Raw genomic sequence first — 12814 nt, 5'->3', positions numbered from 1 at the left:
CTTGACAGAAGGGCTTCGAGGTAAAATAACATTATTCACCGATGACGTCAAACTAAGTAATGTAGTGGGCAAATGTACAACAGACGAAGATTCAATGCTCGACAACATGATGCACGACCTACTCCTACTGGAGCGATGGTCTAGGACATGGCAACTCAACTTCAATGCCAAAAAATGCAAAGTTATGCACCTGGGCAGCCAAAATCCATGCAAGTCTTATACCCTTAATGGCGAGATCCTAGCAAAAACGATAGCAGAACAAGACTTGGGGGTGATCGTCGGTGAGGACATGAAGGCTGCCAATCAAGTGGAGCAGGCTTCATCCAAGGCTAGACAAATCATGGGTTGCATACGCAGGGGTTTCGTCAGCCGTAAACCGGAAGTCATCATGCCATTGTACAGGTCCATGGTGAGACCCCACCTGGAGTACTGTGTGCAGTTCTGGAGGCCGCATTATCGCAAGGATGTACTGAGACTGGAGTCGGTTCAGAGAATGGCCACCCGGATGATCTCGGGACTTAAGGATCTCCCGTACGAGGAACGGCTGGACAAATTGCATCTGTACTCGCTCGAGGAGCGCAGGGAGAGGGGGGACATGATCGAGATGTTCAAGTATCTCACGGGCCGCATCGAGACTGAGGAAGATATCTTCTTTTTCAGGGGTCCCGCGACAACAAGAGGGCATCCGTGGAAAATCAGAGGCGAAAAACTACGAGGTGACACCAGAAAATTCTTTTTCACTGAAAGGGTGGTTGATCGCTGGAATAGTCTTCCACTGCAGGTGATTGAGGCTAGTAGCGTGCCTGATTTTAAAGCCAAATGGGATCGACACATGGGATCTATTCACAGGGCAAAGGGAGGGGAGGGACAGTAGGGTGGGCAGACTTGATGGGCCGTGGCCCTTATCTGCCGTCTATTTCTATGTTTCTATGTTTCTATGGTGTACAGGTGCTGAATGGCGGCGGCTCTGGGGCTTCTCCTCACGCACAGGCCTCTCCCCTCTCCGCCAAAGACGCTCCAAGCACAGCGCGGCACTGTGTGGGAAACCGAGTCCCACGCTAAACACCGACCAAACTCCCACCAGACCAGTCGCGTGAAGCTGCGGCGGCTTTCCTCCCCAGGTTCCATACAAAGCAGGCTGAGTAGCACAACATTCAATAGGATTACTGATATGAAAAGATGAGCAGAGACTGAGAAAAAGAGAAATCATAAAGGAGTAGACAATTGCAGTTAGCTTCAAAATTAAAGGCAGAGATGACAATAGAAAACTTGAGAAAAGGCAGTTATTAAATAACTGAGCACTTTGAAGTAGCTCCCTACTGCTGGACAGGGGGAGCAGGAAGAGGTGCTGATGGACAGGGGGGAGGTAAAACAAAGGGAGAAGGGCTGCTGCTGGATAAGGGGAGCAGTGAAGGGGTGGTGGTGGACACAGGGGAGGTAAAAGGAAGGGAGAATGGACAGGGGGAGCACGCAAGGGGTGGTGGTGGACAGCCAAAAGAAAGAAAGACAAATACAGAAAGCGGCTAAGAAGACAGAGAGAGAAAGAAATAAAGACAGACAGACACACACACTTTCTAGCACCCGTTAATGTAACGGGCTATAAAGCTAGTGTGTAATAATGCTATGGAAATGATAAATAGTAAATAGAGTAATTTGATAACAGGGCACCGAAGTTCAGGTCTGGAAAGGCTGCTATTGTAAGCCTATATTATAAGGACACATAGGGCTCCTTTTACAAAGGTGCGCTAGTGTTTTTAGCGCACGCACCAGATTAGCGCATGCTATAGCATGCGCTACCTGAAAAACTACCGCCTGCTCAAGAGGAGCCCATAGAGAGTGACACAAGGGCAAAGATTCATCCCCATTCTCTTCTTGTAACCAAAATTTTTTTCCTGTTCCCAACCTGTCCCTGCAGTGAAGGGTATTTTTCAACCCAATCCCATTGCCATCCCTACATTTTTCGTCCCTGCTCAAATCAAAAAGATGATTTTAAGCAATATTATGGGTCCAAGGCATTGCAAATGAAAGTTTTAAACATGTATTGGGGATTTTTTTTCCTAACTTTTATTTTACATGAAAGAACATCAAAAAAGTACAACTTGTGAGGCATGCCGAGTTCTTTTTTTTTTTTTTTTGTCTTTATTCATTTTTAAAACTTTCAACAAGTGTAACATAAGATACAATCATTTAATACTTTAACATCACTTAATATACTATCAAAGTTTGATTCACATCAAATATCCCTCCCCCCCCTTATACTCAACAATTGTACTTAAGCATAAAAAAAATCATAAAATATTCCCTCCCCCCCCTTGGACGTGTATGAACAAAGGGAAAAAATAATATTCATTCTGTACAATATTTTGTTAATGGCTCCCAAACATCCCTAAATTTCTTAAAGTACCCCTGCTGTATGGCTATTACCCTTTCCATTTTAAAGATTTGGCATAACAAATTCCACCAAAAATTATAATTCAGCCAATCCCAATTTTTCAAATTTTTCATAATTTGCTGTATGACAGGGGTTGGCATGCTGAGTTCTGCAATGTGCACAGAAAGCCAAACATCAGCTCAATACCAGTGATATTTTAGTTCTAATTATTCATGTGCAAAATAAATCAAGGGCAGCCCTCAAAAATATCACAAACAAATAAGTTATGCTGGATTTTACAAATCTGTGGAAGTGGTTTCTACCGTGGTCCACGAGATAAATGCTCCGATTGTTATAGAATTCCTGTGAGCGTTAGAGCATCTACCTCGCCGGCCCGCAGTAGAAACCTCTACTACAATTTTGTAAAAGGAGCCCTTAGTGCTTTTTTCCCCCCAGTGTAAAAGCAAACCGCGATCTCAAACTCAAACCCTTTGCTGGGCCATATTTTTGATTTGTAGGTACTTGGAGGGCCGCAGAAAAATTAGTTAATGTCTTATTAAAGAAATGACAACTTTGCATGAGGTAAATCTTTCCTTAATTGCTTTTGATAATTTCAGCTATGCACATCTGAAAGCAGTGCATAGCTGAAATTATCAGATGCAATTAAGGAAAGATTTATAGAGTTTTACCTCACGCAAAATTGTGATTTAGATTCTAAAGTATCAACTGCAAGTCACAAGATTTTGGTGTAGTCCTCTAGGCTTTTTTTGTAGAGGGGAGAATCAATATCTGACTTGTGCCTGGAAAACTTGTGCCTTAAGGCCCTGATTCTACAAAGTGCGTCCTGATTTTAGGCAGCTGTAGATGTCCTACAGCTGTCTAATCAGCCAATTGGGATGCATGTTTTTTTAAAAAAAAGTACCCCGGGTAGGCCGCCTATATTGAAGGCGCTTCCAGGAGCCTAGGCAGGCCCGCAAGACCGCTTAAGCTCAGGCAGACCCTATGCATCTTCCTAGTAGAGGAAGAGACACTTACATTGTAGGCCAGCAAAATGCTGGCCTACGTTGTATGTAGACGCCGATATACTTATCGCGGCAAGGGATCTCCCTGCTGTGATAAGTATAGCAGCCACCTGTCCCCCCACCCCGATCGCAGGCAGGATGGTGCCCAACCCCTCCTGCCGGAGGATGCCTCCCCCCGGATCCCCCGCGCTAACACCCCCCGCCGCGCTAACACTCCCTGATGACCCCCCTAACCTCCCCCCCAAAAAAACTAACCTCTTAATTGTTGGACGGCTGGACGGGTCTTGGTGCCGTCCAGCCGGCAGGCCCGCCCCTTCCCGGCCCATCCCCGCTAAGCCTAAGGCCTGATTGACCCAGGCACCTAGAACCTTTGCCAATCAGGCCTTAGGCTTAGGGCAGTGGTCTCAAACTCAAACCCTTTGCAGGGCCACATTTCGGACTTGTAGGTACTTGGAGGGCCGCAGAAAAAAATAGTTAATGTCTTATTAAAGAAATGACAATTTTGCATGAGGTAAAACTCTATAGTTTATAAATCTTTCCTTTTGGCTAAGTCTTAATAATAATATTGTAATTTATAGTTAAAGAGACATATGATCAAGAAACTGTTTTATTTTACTTTTGTCATTATGATAAACATACTGAGGGCCTCAAAATAGTACCTGGCGGGCTGCATGTGGTCCCCGGGCCGCGAGTTTGAGACCACTGGCTTAGGGGGATGGGCTGACCTGATAAGCCTAAAGCCTGATTTTGTAAAGATATCTTTGGACAATGGTAAAATTAGACCACATCAAACGTAGAAAACTACCATGACCCGACATGGGCCGTGTTTCGCCTGACAAGCCTTTTTCAAGGGTCCTAGAGTTAAAAACAAAAATAACAAAAACAGTGTATACATGAAGAATGGAAGAACATATGTTAAAATAAAAATAGTGAAATACAGATGTGAACAGAGGAGGGTGTTAATTTAATAGCATGTGTAGGGCATGCCTGTGAATATCATATGAAACTGAAAATGGTGTCATGAGTAGTGTGACACCTATACGTGCTAGGTGCATGATGTGAAAATGGGAAATGTGAAGTTGGGGTGGTGAAAAAGGGATGTGTAAGTAGTGTCGTGCTAGGGCCTAACTTGAAGATATCTGGTTTAGGAAAAAATATGATAGTGAGACCCCGATGTATTCTGGGTATTAAAGAGCCGTGATGTGTTGATAATATAAAATGATGAAAAATTAGATGATCTTTGAATAGTGAGATAAAACAGTGAGGACGTGGGGAGGAATGATTATGCTCTAAAGGAGGGAAAAACTTAACAGCACACCAGTCAAAGCAGGTAGTTGGCAAAACGGAATTGATGGCAGTCACAAAGAGTCCTTAAATTGAGGAAAAGTATGCAAAATAAACAAACAAATTGCCTAAATGAAACTGTTAGTAAGATCTGATAGACATGGCTTCTTGCCTTTTCAGTGAGAAACCACGTATACATTTTTGCTAAAATGAGACATCTCTAGAAAGACAGCTACTAAAAGGCAACGTATCTAAAATAACATATACTAAAAGAGACTATCTGTAAAGGAGAAGGCTACTCATGAGCTAAGAAACAGATGGGGCTCTGTGTGGAAGAGCGATCCAAGACCATGTGGTAATCAAATGCTGAAAACCATGTGGCGAGAAAACATAAAAAGACAAAAGCTCAATTGTAACTAAAATATAGAAACTTTGGGCTCCTTTTACTAAGCTGCGCTAGCGGTTTTGGCGCACGCCTAGCGCACGCTGCAATGCCGGGCGCACTAGACGCTAATGCCACCATTGAGCTGGCGTTAGCTCTTGGCGCGTAGAGCGAGGTTAGCATGCGTGGCAATGCAGCGCGCGTTAACGCTAGTACACCTTGGTAAAAGGAGCCCTATGTGACAAAAAGACTACATGGTATAATGTTTTGCAGAAGAACATGGTCACGTACTGATACTAGAGCCCTGACAAAATGAAAGACATCCATAAGGAAACAATATATAAGGATGCACAAGCTATAAGCTCTGCATACCATGATGACCGTGTGAATGAGATTGCACTGGATACCCTGCTGAAAATAAAGGGCCGTTGCTAATGTGTACTGTATAGAGATTCTCTCAGTGCTTTATAAGTTGAAGTAACAGAAAACCGGAGGCGCGGTATTAAGTAGATGTGGCGGGTGCTTAAGCTATGAAACCAGCATAACAGGAAATAACCAAGCTGATTTACCGAAGTGGAGAGCAAGGTGAGTGCTGGGCTCTGGTGCACAGTACAACTGGTATATGCAAGTGGAAAAGCCCGTGGAGAAAGTGAAACTAAAAATAATAGATGCAGTGACGTGTAGAGACGTGATTGGTCCACGTTTGTCAGGGCTGGCCCTGTTAAAATAAAGAAAAGAATATCTTGCCTAAAAATTAATATGTGTACTGTACATACACACATCCATGACAAGCTGAAAAAAAACAATCTAGGTTTATGGGCTATTTGAAAACGGTGTTTCTCTCCTTCTTGCAGGTAAAAAAGTATGTACTGATTGTTTTTTGAGCTGATAAGGATGTCAGGACTTATCATTTTGCTTTGATTACATCTGATCTTTGCTCCTTCCTAGGTAGCTACTTATTCTGCTTAACGGTTAAGCATGGCCAATCTCATGTGAGGGATGTTATCTCTGTCAGACCAAACTGCACAAGATCTCAAGCAGATTATCAATGTCCTATATAAAAAATAAAAATCAGTGGCGTACCTAGCATATGTGACACCCGTGGCCCATCATTTTTTCACACACCCCCTCTATATGAAAAATATGATTTTTGTAACAATTCACATATCGCACAAGTGTACCTAGGAAAAGGCAGCATCTTAAACACTGCAGTGAGCACTAGAACACCAACACATACATTGTAAACCTAAACAAGCCAGATCCTGCACAGTCAATTGATCCTGTACAGTCAATGCTCTCAGAAAGCCGTGTCCCTTTCATACACACAGACAGATACACCCTCGCCCAATATGGAATAATCACAAACTAAAAATAGAAATATGTAGACAAAAGTTAAACTGAACCGCCAAGAAACCAGACTCTGCATACAATGCAACACCACAACACCACAAAAAACAGTAATACATGTCCTCTAATACTGTGCAAAATATAAAGACAGTAGATGTAAATTTGAAAAAACTGATACATAACAATCACCACTTTACAAATTAACAAATAAAAATAAAACAAATAATGAGAAATAAGAAAATACCATTTTATTGGACTAATCCCCGTAAGCTCGGTCCCCATCCCCGCAAACCACCTGATTCCATCCACACAAGCCTTGAATTGTTTTATATTGAACTTATTATATTAAAGTATAAAAAGAAACAATATTCTGTACAATTGTCAATTTATAAATCAGTGTCTTCTCCCCACTCTCTCTTCCCCATTTCCCTTCAGCGTCCTCAGCCCACTCTCTCTCCACTTTCCTTCAGCGCACGCACATAAAAACAAGCAAGTAATTTTATATCATTTTCATTCTATTCATTCATAGAAATTAAAGTCTAAATAATGCCAATCACATAAAAAACATGATTTTACAAAAATAATTCCCTGCACAGTCAAGTCTGCAAGGATTACTAGATGTCTTTCAGCAGCTCCCCTCCCTCCCTCCCCCTTACCTTCGTGGCCAAGTCAAAATGAACTACCAACAATAAAAGTTTAAAAACACAAAGCACACTGTATGCAGAGAAAATGTTAATTATCATTTATATTCCGTGGGTTTTCAAAGAGGTCACGGCAGATGACTTTATGCAATGTCACCTCTCAGTAACAACTATACAAAAATAGACAAATATACCCCCTCCCTTTTTACTAAACCACGATAGCGTTTTTTAGTGCAGGGAGCTGCGCTGAATGCCCCACACTGCTCTCGACGCTCATAGGCTTCCTGCGCTAAAAACCGCTATTGCGGTTTAGTAAAAGGGGGCCATAGTGCAAAATATAGACAGCATATATAAATTCTCAAAACGGACACATTTGGATCACTAATTTGAAAATAAAATCAATTTTCCTACCTTTGTTTGGTAATTTCATCAATCTCTGGTTGCACTTTATTCTTCTGACTGTGCATCCAATATTTCTTCCCTTCTTTCAGCCTCCTGTATGCTTCCTCTCCTCCAGACCTCATTCCCTCCCCCAACTTTTTCTTTGTTTCACCCTGCCCCCTTCTTTCTTTCTCTCTCCATGCCCCCTTTCTTTCTCTATGTCGGTCTTTCTCTCTCTCTCTCTCTGCCCATTTCTTTATTTCTTTCACCCTGCCCCCTTCTTTCTTTCTCTCTCCATGCCCTCTTTCTTTATGTCTGTCTTTCTCTCTCTCCGTGCCCCATTTCTCTCTTTCTTTCACCCTGCCCCCTTCTTTCTTTCTCTCTCCATGCCCCCTTTCTTTCTCTATGTCTGTCTTTCTCTCTCTCTCTCTCTCTCCGTGCCCCATTTCTTTCTTTCTTTCACCCTGCCCCCTTCTTTCTTTCTCTCTCTATGCCACCTACCAGCCGCATCTATCTCCTCCCCTCCCCCTTACCTTCGTGGCACGTTTTACTTTACAGTGTAATTTGATCAAGCTGCCGAAACCTGCCTGAAGTTGCATGCTTCTGCGGGCGGACGCTTCTCTGACGCAACCCACAGATGAGGACTTTCCTTTTCAGACCAGTATAAACTGCAAGCTGTATTTGGTTTATTGTTTTAAACATAAAGATCACACAGGGCAGTGATAATGTTAGGGGAGTGCAACTAGGGCAAATGCCCCCTGGCCAGAGAGCCTGTTGCAAGCTGAAGAAAGCACAGCCTGGTAGTGGGCTTTGTGGGCTCCTCACCGTGACCAGCTCTGGCAGAATACACATTTCAAATCTGATATATTCTAAACACAAAATAGAAAATACCCTCTCCCCCTCCCCCTTTTACAAAACTATAGAGTGGTTTTTAGCACCGGCCATGGCTCTAATGCTCATAGGAATTCTACGAGCGTCGGAGCTATTACTGCCACAGCTGGCGCCAAAAACCACATTACGATTTTGTAAAAAGAGGGGGGCGAGGAAGAACTATTTTTTTCTTTGTTTTGTTGTCTCATCTTGTTCAAAGCTCTGATTTCTGTTTCCTTCTTTCTTCTCTTAACCCATTCACCAGGGTTTCCTGCCAATTTGACATTTCTTGTTTCTCCATGCTCATCATTCATCTTCCATCACTGTTTGTCTATTTTTCTCTATGTCCAGCATCTCCCTTCTCTGCGTCTCCAATACTTCCCTTTCTAGTATCTCCCCCGTGTCCATCTCCCTGTCTCCATTATCATCATCATTCTATGTCCCTATCCCCTCACCCTGTGTCCAGCATCACTTATCTGTGTTCCTTTGTTCATCCCTCTCCAAGTTTAGCAACTCCCTTCTGCGTTCCTTTTATTCCCCATATGTAGCTATCTTCCTTCTATGTCCATATATCCTTACATGTCTGGCATTGCCCCTCAGTGTCCATATACTATCCCTATGCAGCGTTCCCCTTTGTGTCCCTGTCTCTATGCTCCCATCCAAGCCCACCCTCTTTTCATATACATCCCTGTGACCAGCTTCTCCCCTCTCTTACTCCCTTAAACCAATGTATCTCTTGCCCTCTCTCTTTCCTCCCTCCCTCTGCTGTGTTCAGCATTTCACTCCCTCGTCCTTCATCCCCTTGGTTCAGCATCTCTTTCCCTTTCTTTCCCCCTCCTCCTCCCTGCAGATCTAGCACCTCTCTCCCATCCCTCCAGCTCCCCTCCTATGGGTCTAATACCTCTCTACCTTCCTTATACAGCTCCCAGCTTACCTTATACAATTTTTTTCTGAATAAATTAGATTCTAATTGCTCAGTTTATATTTGCATTTTGTGCACTGAGTTAAAAGCTTATTTTTTAAAGTTCAATTTGTTCACCCACAGTATTGTATGTGGTTGAATTTGTGGTTCAAAAATTAGAAATTAGACTTCGTCTTCAATGTGATATTACTTTTGTAGGGGGAGCAAACATTAATTAAACATTTCCTAGAGATGGGGGGTATAGAAAAGATTGGGAACCACTATCCTAGACTTTCTTAACATGAGAGAGGGCATTAGAGCTATTCCTGTAACTTCTTAAATCATGAATGCTGTTTAGTCAGCTGTAGGAGCTACATGAGAATTTATCCCATCTCTATTTCTTTCTTTTTTTTCTTATATAGTTTTATTATTTTCCTACTCTTGCCTTTTCATATTTGTGGGCAAAATTTAGTAGTTATTGTGGATAAACAATATTATTTTAACTTTCCCTTTATTCTATTACTGTTTAAGTAATGTCTAATTATTGAATAACTTTATAAATACAAAAGACAACCTGATAGTATCACACAAATACACACAACCCCTAACTTGTTGCTGTAGGAATGTGCAAGGGGCACATTTGGTTCAAGTGCTTAAAAATTTAAATCACTTGTACATATCTGTACTTACAAACTAACATATGTACAATTCAAATGAACATGGAAAATTAGGGTGATCAGGTTACCCATTCCAGAAAGGAGACTTTTTGACCAGTCCTGGATTTCTGCCAACCTCATCCTGGTGCATTATGGGACCTATAGCAGTGATTTCAATGGGACAGAATCGTGGACTACAAATACTACATTGCTTTAGGATGTAATTTAAAAAACCAGGACTGGCCAGAAAGTTTCCCTTCTGGAATGGGTAACCTAATCACCCTATAGAAAATACCTCAACATTGGGAGAAATGAACACAAACTGAATGTGTGTGGAAGTTTTTTGGCCATGCACCCCTTTACATTTTTTGATTATCTTTGAGCTTCAAGCATGCCATTATAGTTAGATGCATTTAAGAAGCTCTTTTCACATGTTCTTCCCTTATTATTATAATTATTTACTTAACATTGACTTTTTAATGAATCATTTGATATTATCATTATGACTGACATTGATTGAAAGGATTTTTTTTTCCTTTCTAAGCCTTGGGAGTGCAAATTTTCAAAGCCATTATTTACCCAGGTAAATTGATTTTACTAATTTTGGTTACAGCTACCCACTGGCTTCCATGATGCACATTTTGTTGCAATTAGAGGAGGCACTCAGGTCGTGGGAAGAAAATTATTCCTACAAATTGCCTTTTCAAAATTGTGCAAACTTCTACCTGTGCCCGCAGATACAAAGTTCGTGGTTAATATTAACCTAGGTAACTTACACTAAGGGCTCCTTTTACAAAGGTGCGCTAGTGGTTTTAGCGCGCGTTAAAATGCTGCATGCACTAGCCACTACTGCCTCCTTTTAAGCAGGCGGTAGTTTTTTGGCTAGCGCACACTATAGCGTGTGCTAATCTTGTGCGTGCGCTAAAAACACTAGCGCACCTTCGTACAAGGAGCCCTAACTTTCAAAGAGAATCTACTTGTTTCACTCCAAGCCAGGAAGAGACTTCCTGCTTGCTTCAAGCAGACACTTTCTATTTTTGAAAATCGAGGTTAACAACCAAGTTATAGATGATGCTGTTTTATTGGATTGAACTTATCTTTGACAAGTATTTGAGAGTTTTTCTGATGTTTACTGTATTGCTGACTTTAGATTAGGCAAGGTCAACTTAGTGCTGCACAATTCTCCTGTGAGGTTTTTCTGACCTTTCAATGCTTCTGCTGTCCAGGTAAATAAAAGCTCTTTAGTCATTTATCTCCTTCTCTGCATGCAAACATGTTTCTAGAGATTGTTAAATTTCTCTACTTACTTTCCCAGCAGTTTCCATATTATGTTTCTTTTTCTTAACTCAGCTCTGGCACACCTCTGGTCGAAATTCTCCAGTGCACTGACTGCAGCTACTGGCAAATCTATCTTGTGTAAAAAGTTGATAATCCCTCCTACAACATTCAGCCTATCAGTCTTCACTTAGCCTTGCTGGTTCCCAGCCCTACCTTCCTCTGTGCAAGCCCCCCCCAAAAATCACCTTGAAATAAAACTTGCTTAGCAATTCATCTTTTCACAACAGCATGACTTTAATTATAAAATAATAGTTGAGAAACTCTCATAATGGCTAACAAGGTCATATGTGGCCTTAAAAAATAATTTCTGGGGCTTTATAGCTATATAGCATGACATTTTCCTGAAATATAATAGGGTAAGAATTTCAGAGACACCAAAAGTGATTTCAGTTTCGTGCCCTTTCTACCTCGAGCATTCTCTCCTCCCTCCATGCTGTTTCACAAGCTCACTCCCTTGCCTCATCTGACCTCCAATGCTGCTTACCCTCATGACCTCTCTAGCTCCTGACTCCCCCCCACCTACCTCTTTCCAGGGCCTGGCTGCTGTAATTTAATCTATGTAAGCCTCCACAAATAGGCTATGATAGTAAATATTTATACCAGTCCCAAAATGTAGAATAAATGATACAATATCACAATGCTGGACTAGTGCAAACAGTTTCACATCATAACTTTGTTTTTTGCTGTTTCATGAGTGTGCCTCAGCCCCACCACTCCTCCACTGTGCTATCTTGTGACTGCGTGGAGATTTATGTGGCACTTCATCATCGGCTGCTCATATTTTTTATATATATATAGAACTGTGAAAATCCTTCATGCATTCTTTAAATGTTATCCTCTATGTAAAGGTGATGCCAATACTTAGCTGAGGGGCTGAGGCACACTCATGAAACAGCAAAAAACAAAGTTATGATGTGAAACTGTTTGCACTAGTCCAGCATTGTGATATTGTAATTTAATCTATGAGCAGCCGGAAGCAGCAACAAGGTGTACCTGCTGCCGCTGGCCTGCCCTGGAAGTTGCCTCTCTGTGGTGACTTCTTGTTCCCTTGCAAGCCTGACCTGCAGAGAGACGACTTCCAGGATAGGCCAGTGGCAACAGGCTCACATTGTTTCTTCTGCAGATTGCCCAAAGATTAAACTACAGTAGCTAGGCCTGGGGAAGAGGTAGGTGGGGGAGTTGGGAGAGTCGGTTAAACCCGGACAAAATCCCTCATTTGAAAAAAAAAAACATCTGGGCACCAAGATAGTCCTCTAAAAAGAGGATATGTCCAGGTTTTCCTGAACATCTGGTAAACCTATTTCCAGCTATAGTGAGAAGCTGATGCACACATGGCATTTCTGTGAGTACAAATCATTACTATCTATGGGAGACATCAGGGTGGGGCTGAATATAGCAAAACTAATGTTTTCAGGGATTGCACCAAGGGCCCCTCACCTCTGTAATCCTATTTTCATGATTTTTGAAAAATTAGTTTTGCTCCCATTGGCCATTTTGTAGCGCAAAAAAGCACTTGCTGTGGCCATCTTGGATTCCCCAATTTTATTTTAAAAGCCTCTATCTGCCTCGAAACACCTCAATTATGGTTTAAATCAATTATAATGGACTCCTCAGGTTGTTT

At 41.9% G+C, this 12814-nt stretch overlaps 1 protein-coding gene across 1 annotated transcript in view; it reads right to left on the bottom strand.

Annotated features, from left to right (window-relative positions):
• Window positions 1-11251, bottom strand: part of LOC117366141 (alcohol dehydrogenase 1-like) — a 53969-nt gene extending 42718 nt beyond the window's left edge. The window contains exon 1 of the mRNA XM_033957295.1: window positions 11163-11251. Coding sequence (XP_033813186.1) covers window positions 11163-11180 — 18 coding nt within the window. The 5' untranslated portion in view covers window positions 11181-11251. The remainder of the gene's footprint in view (window positions 1-11162) is intronic.
• Between the last annotated feature and the right edge of the window lie 1563 nt (window positions 11252-12814).

The sequence above is a fragment of the Geotrypetes seraphini genome, chromosome 1 (genome assembly GCF_902459505.1).
Source record: "Geotrypetes seraphini chromosome 1, aGeoSer1.1, whole genome shotgun sequence".
NCBI lineage: Eukaryota > Metazoa > Chordata > Amphibia > Gymnophiona > Dermophiidae > Geotrypetes > Geotrypetes seraphini.
This window is presented reverse-complemented; position numbering and strand designations above follow the sequence as displayed.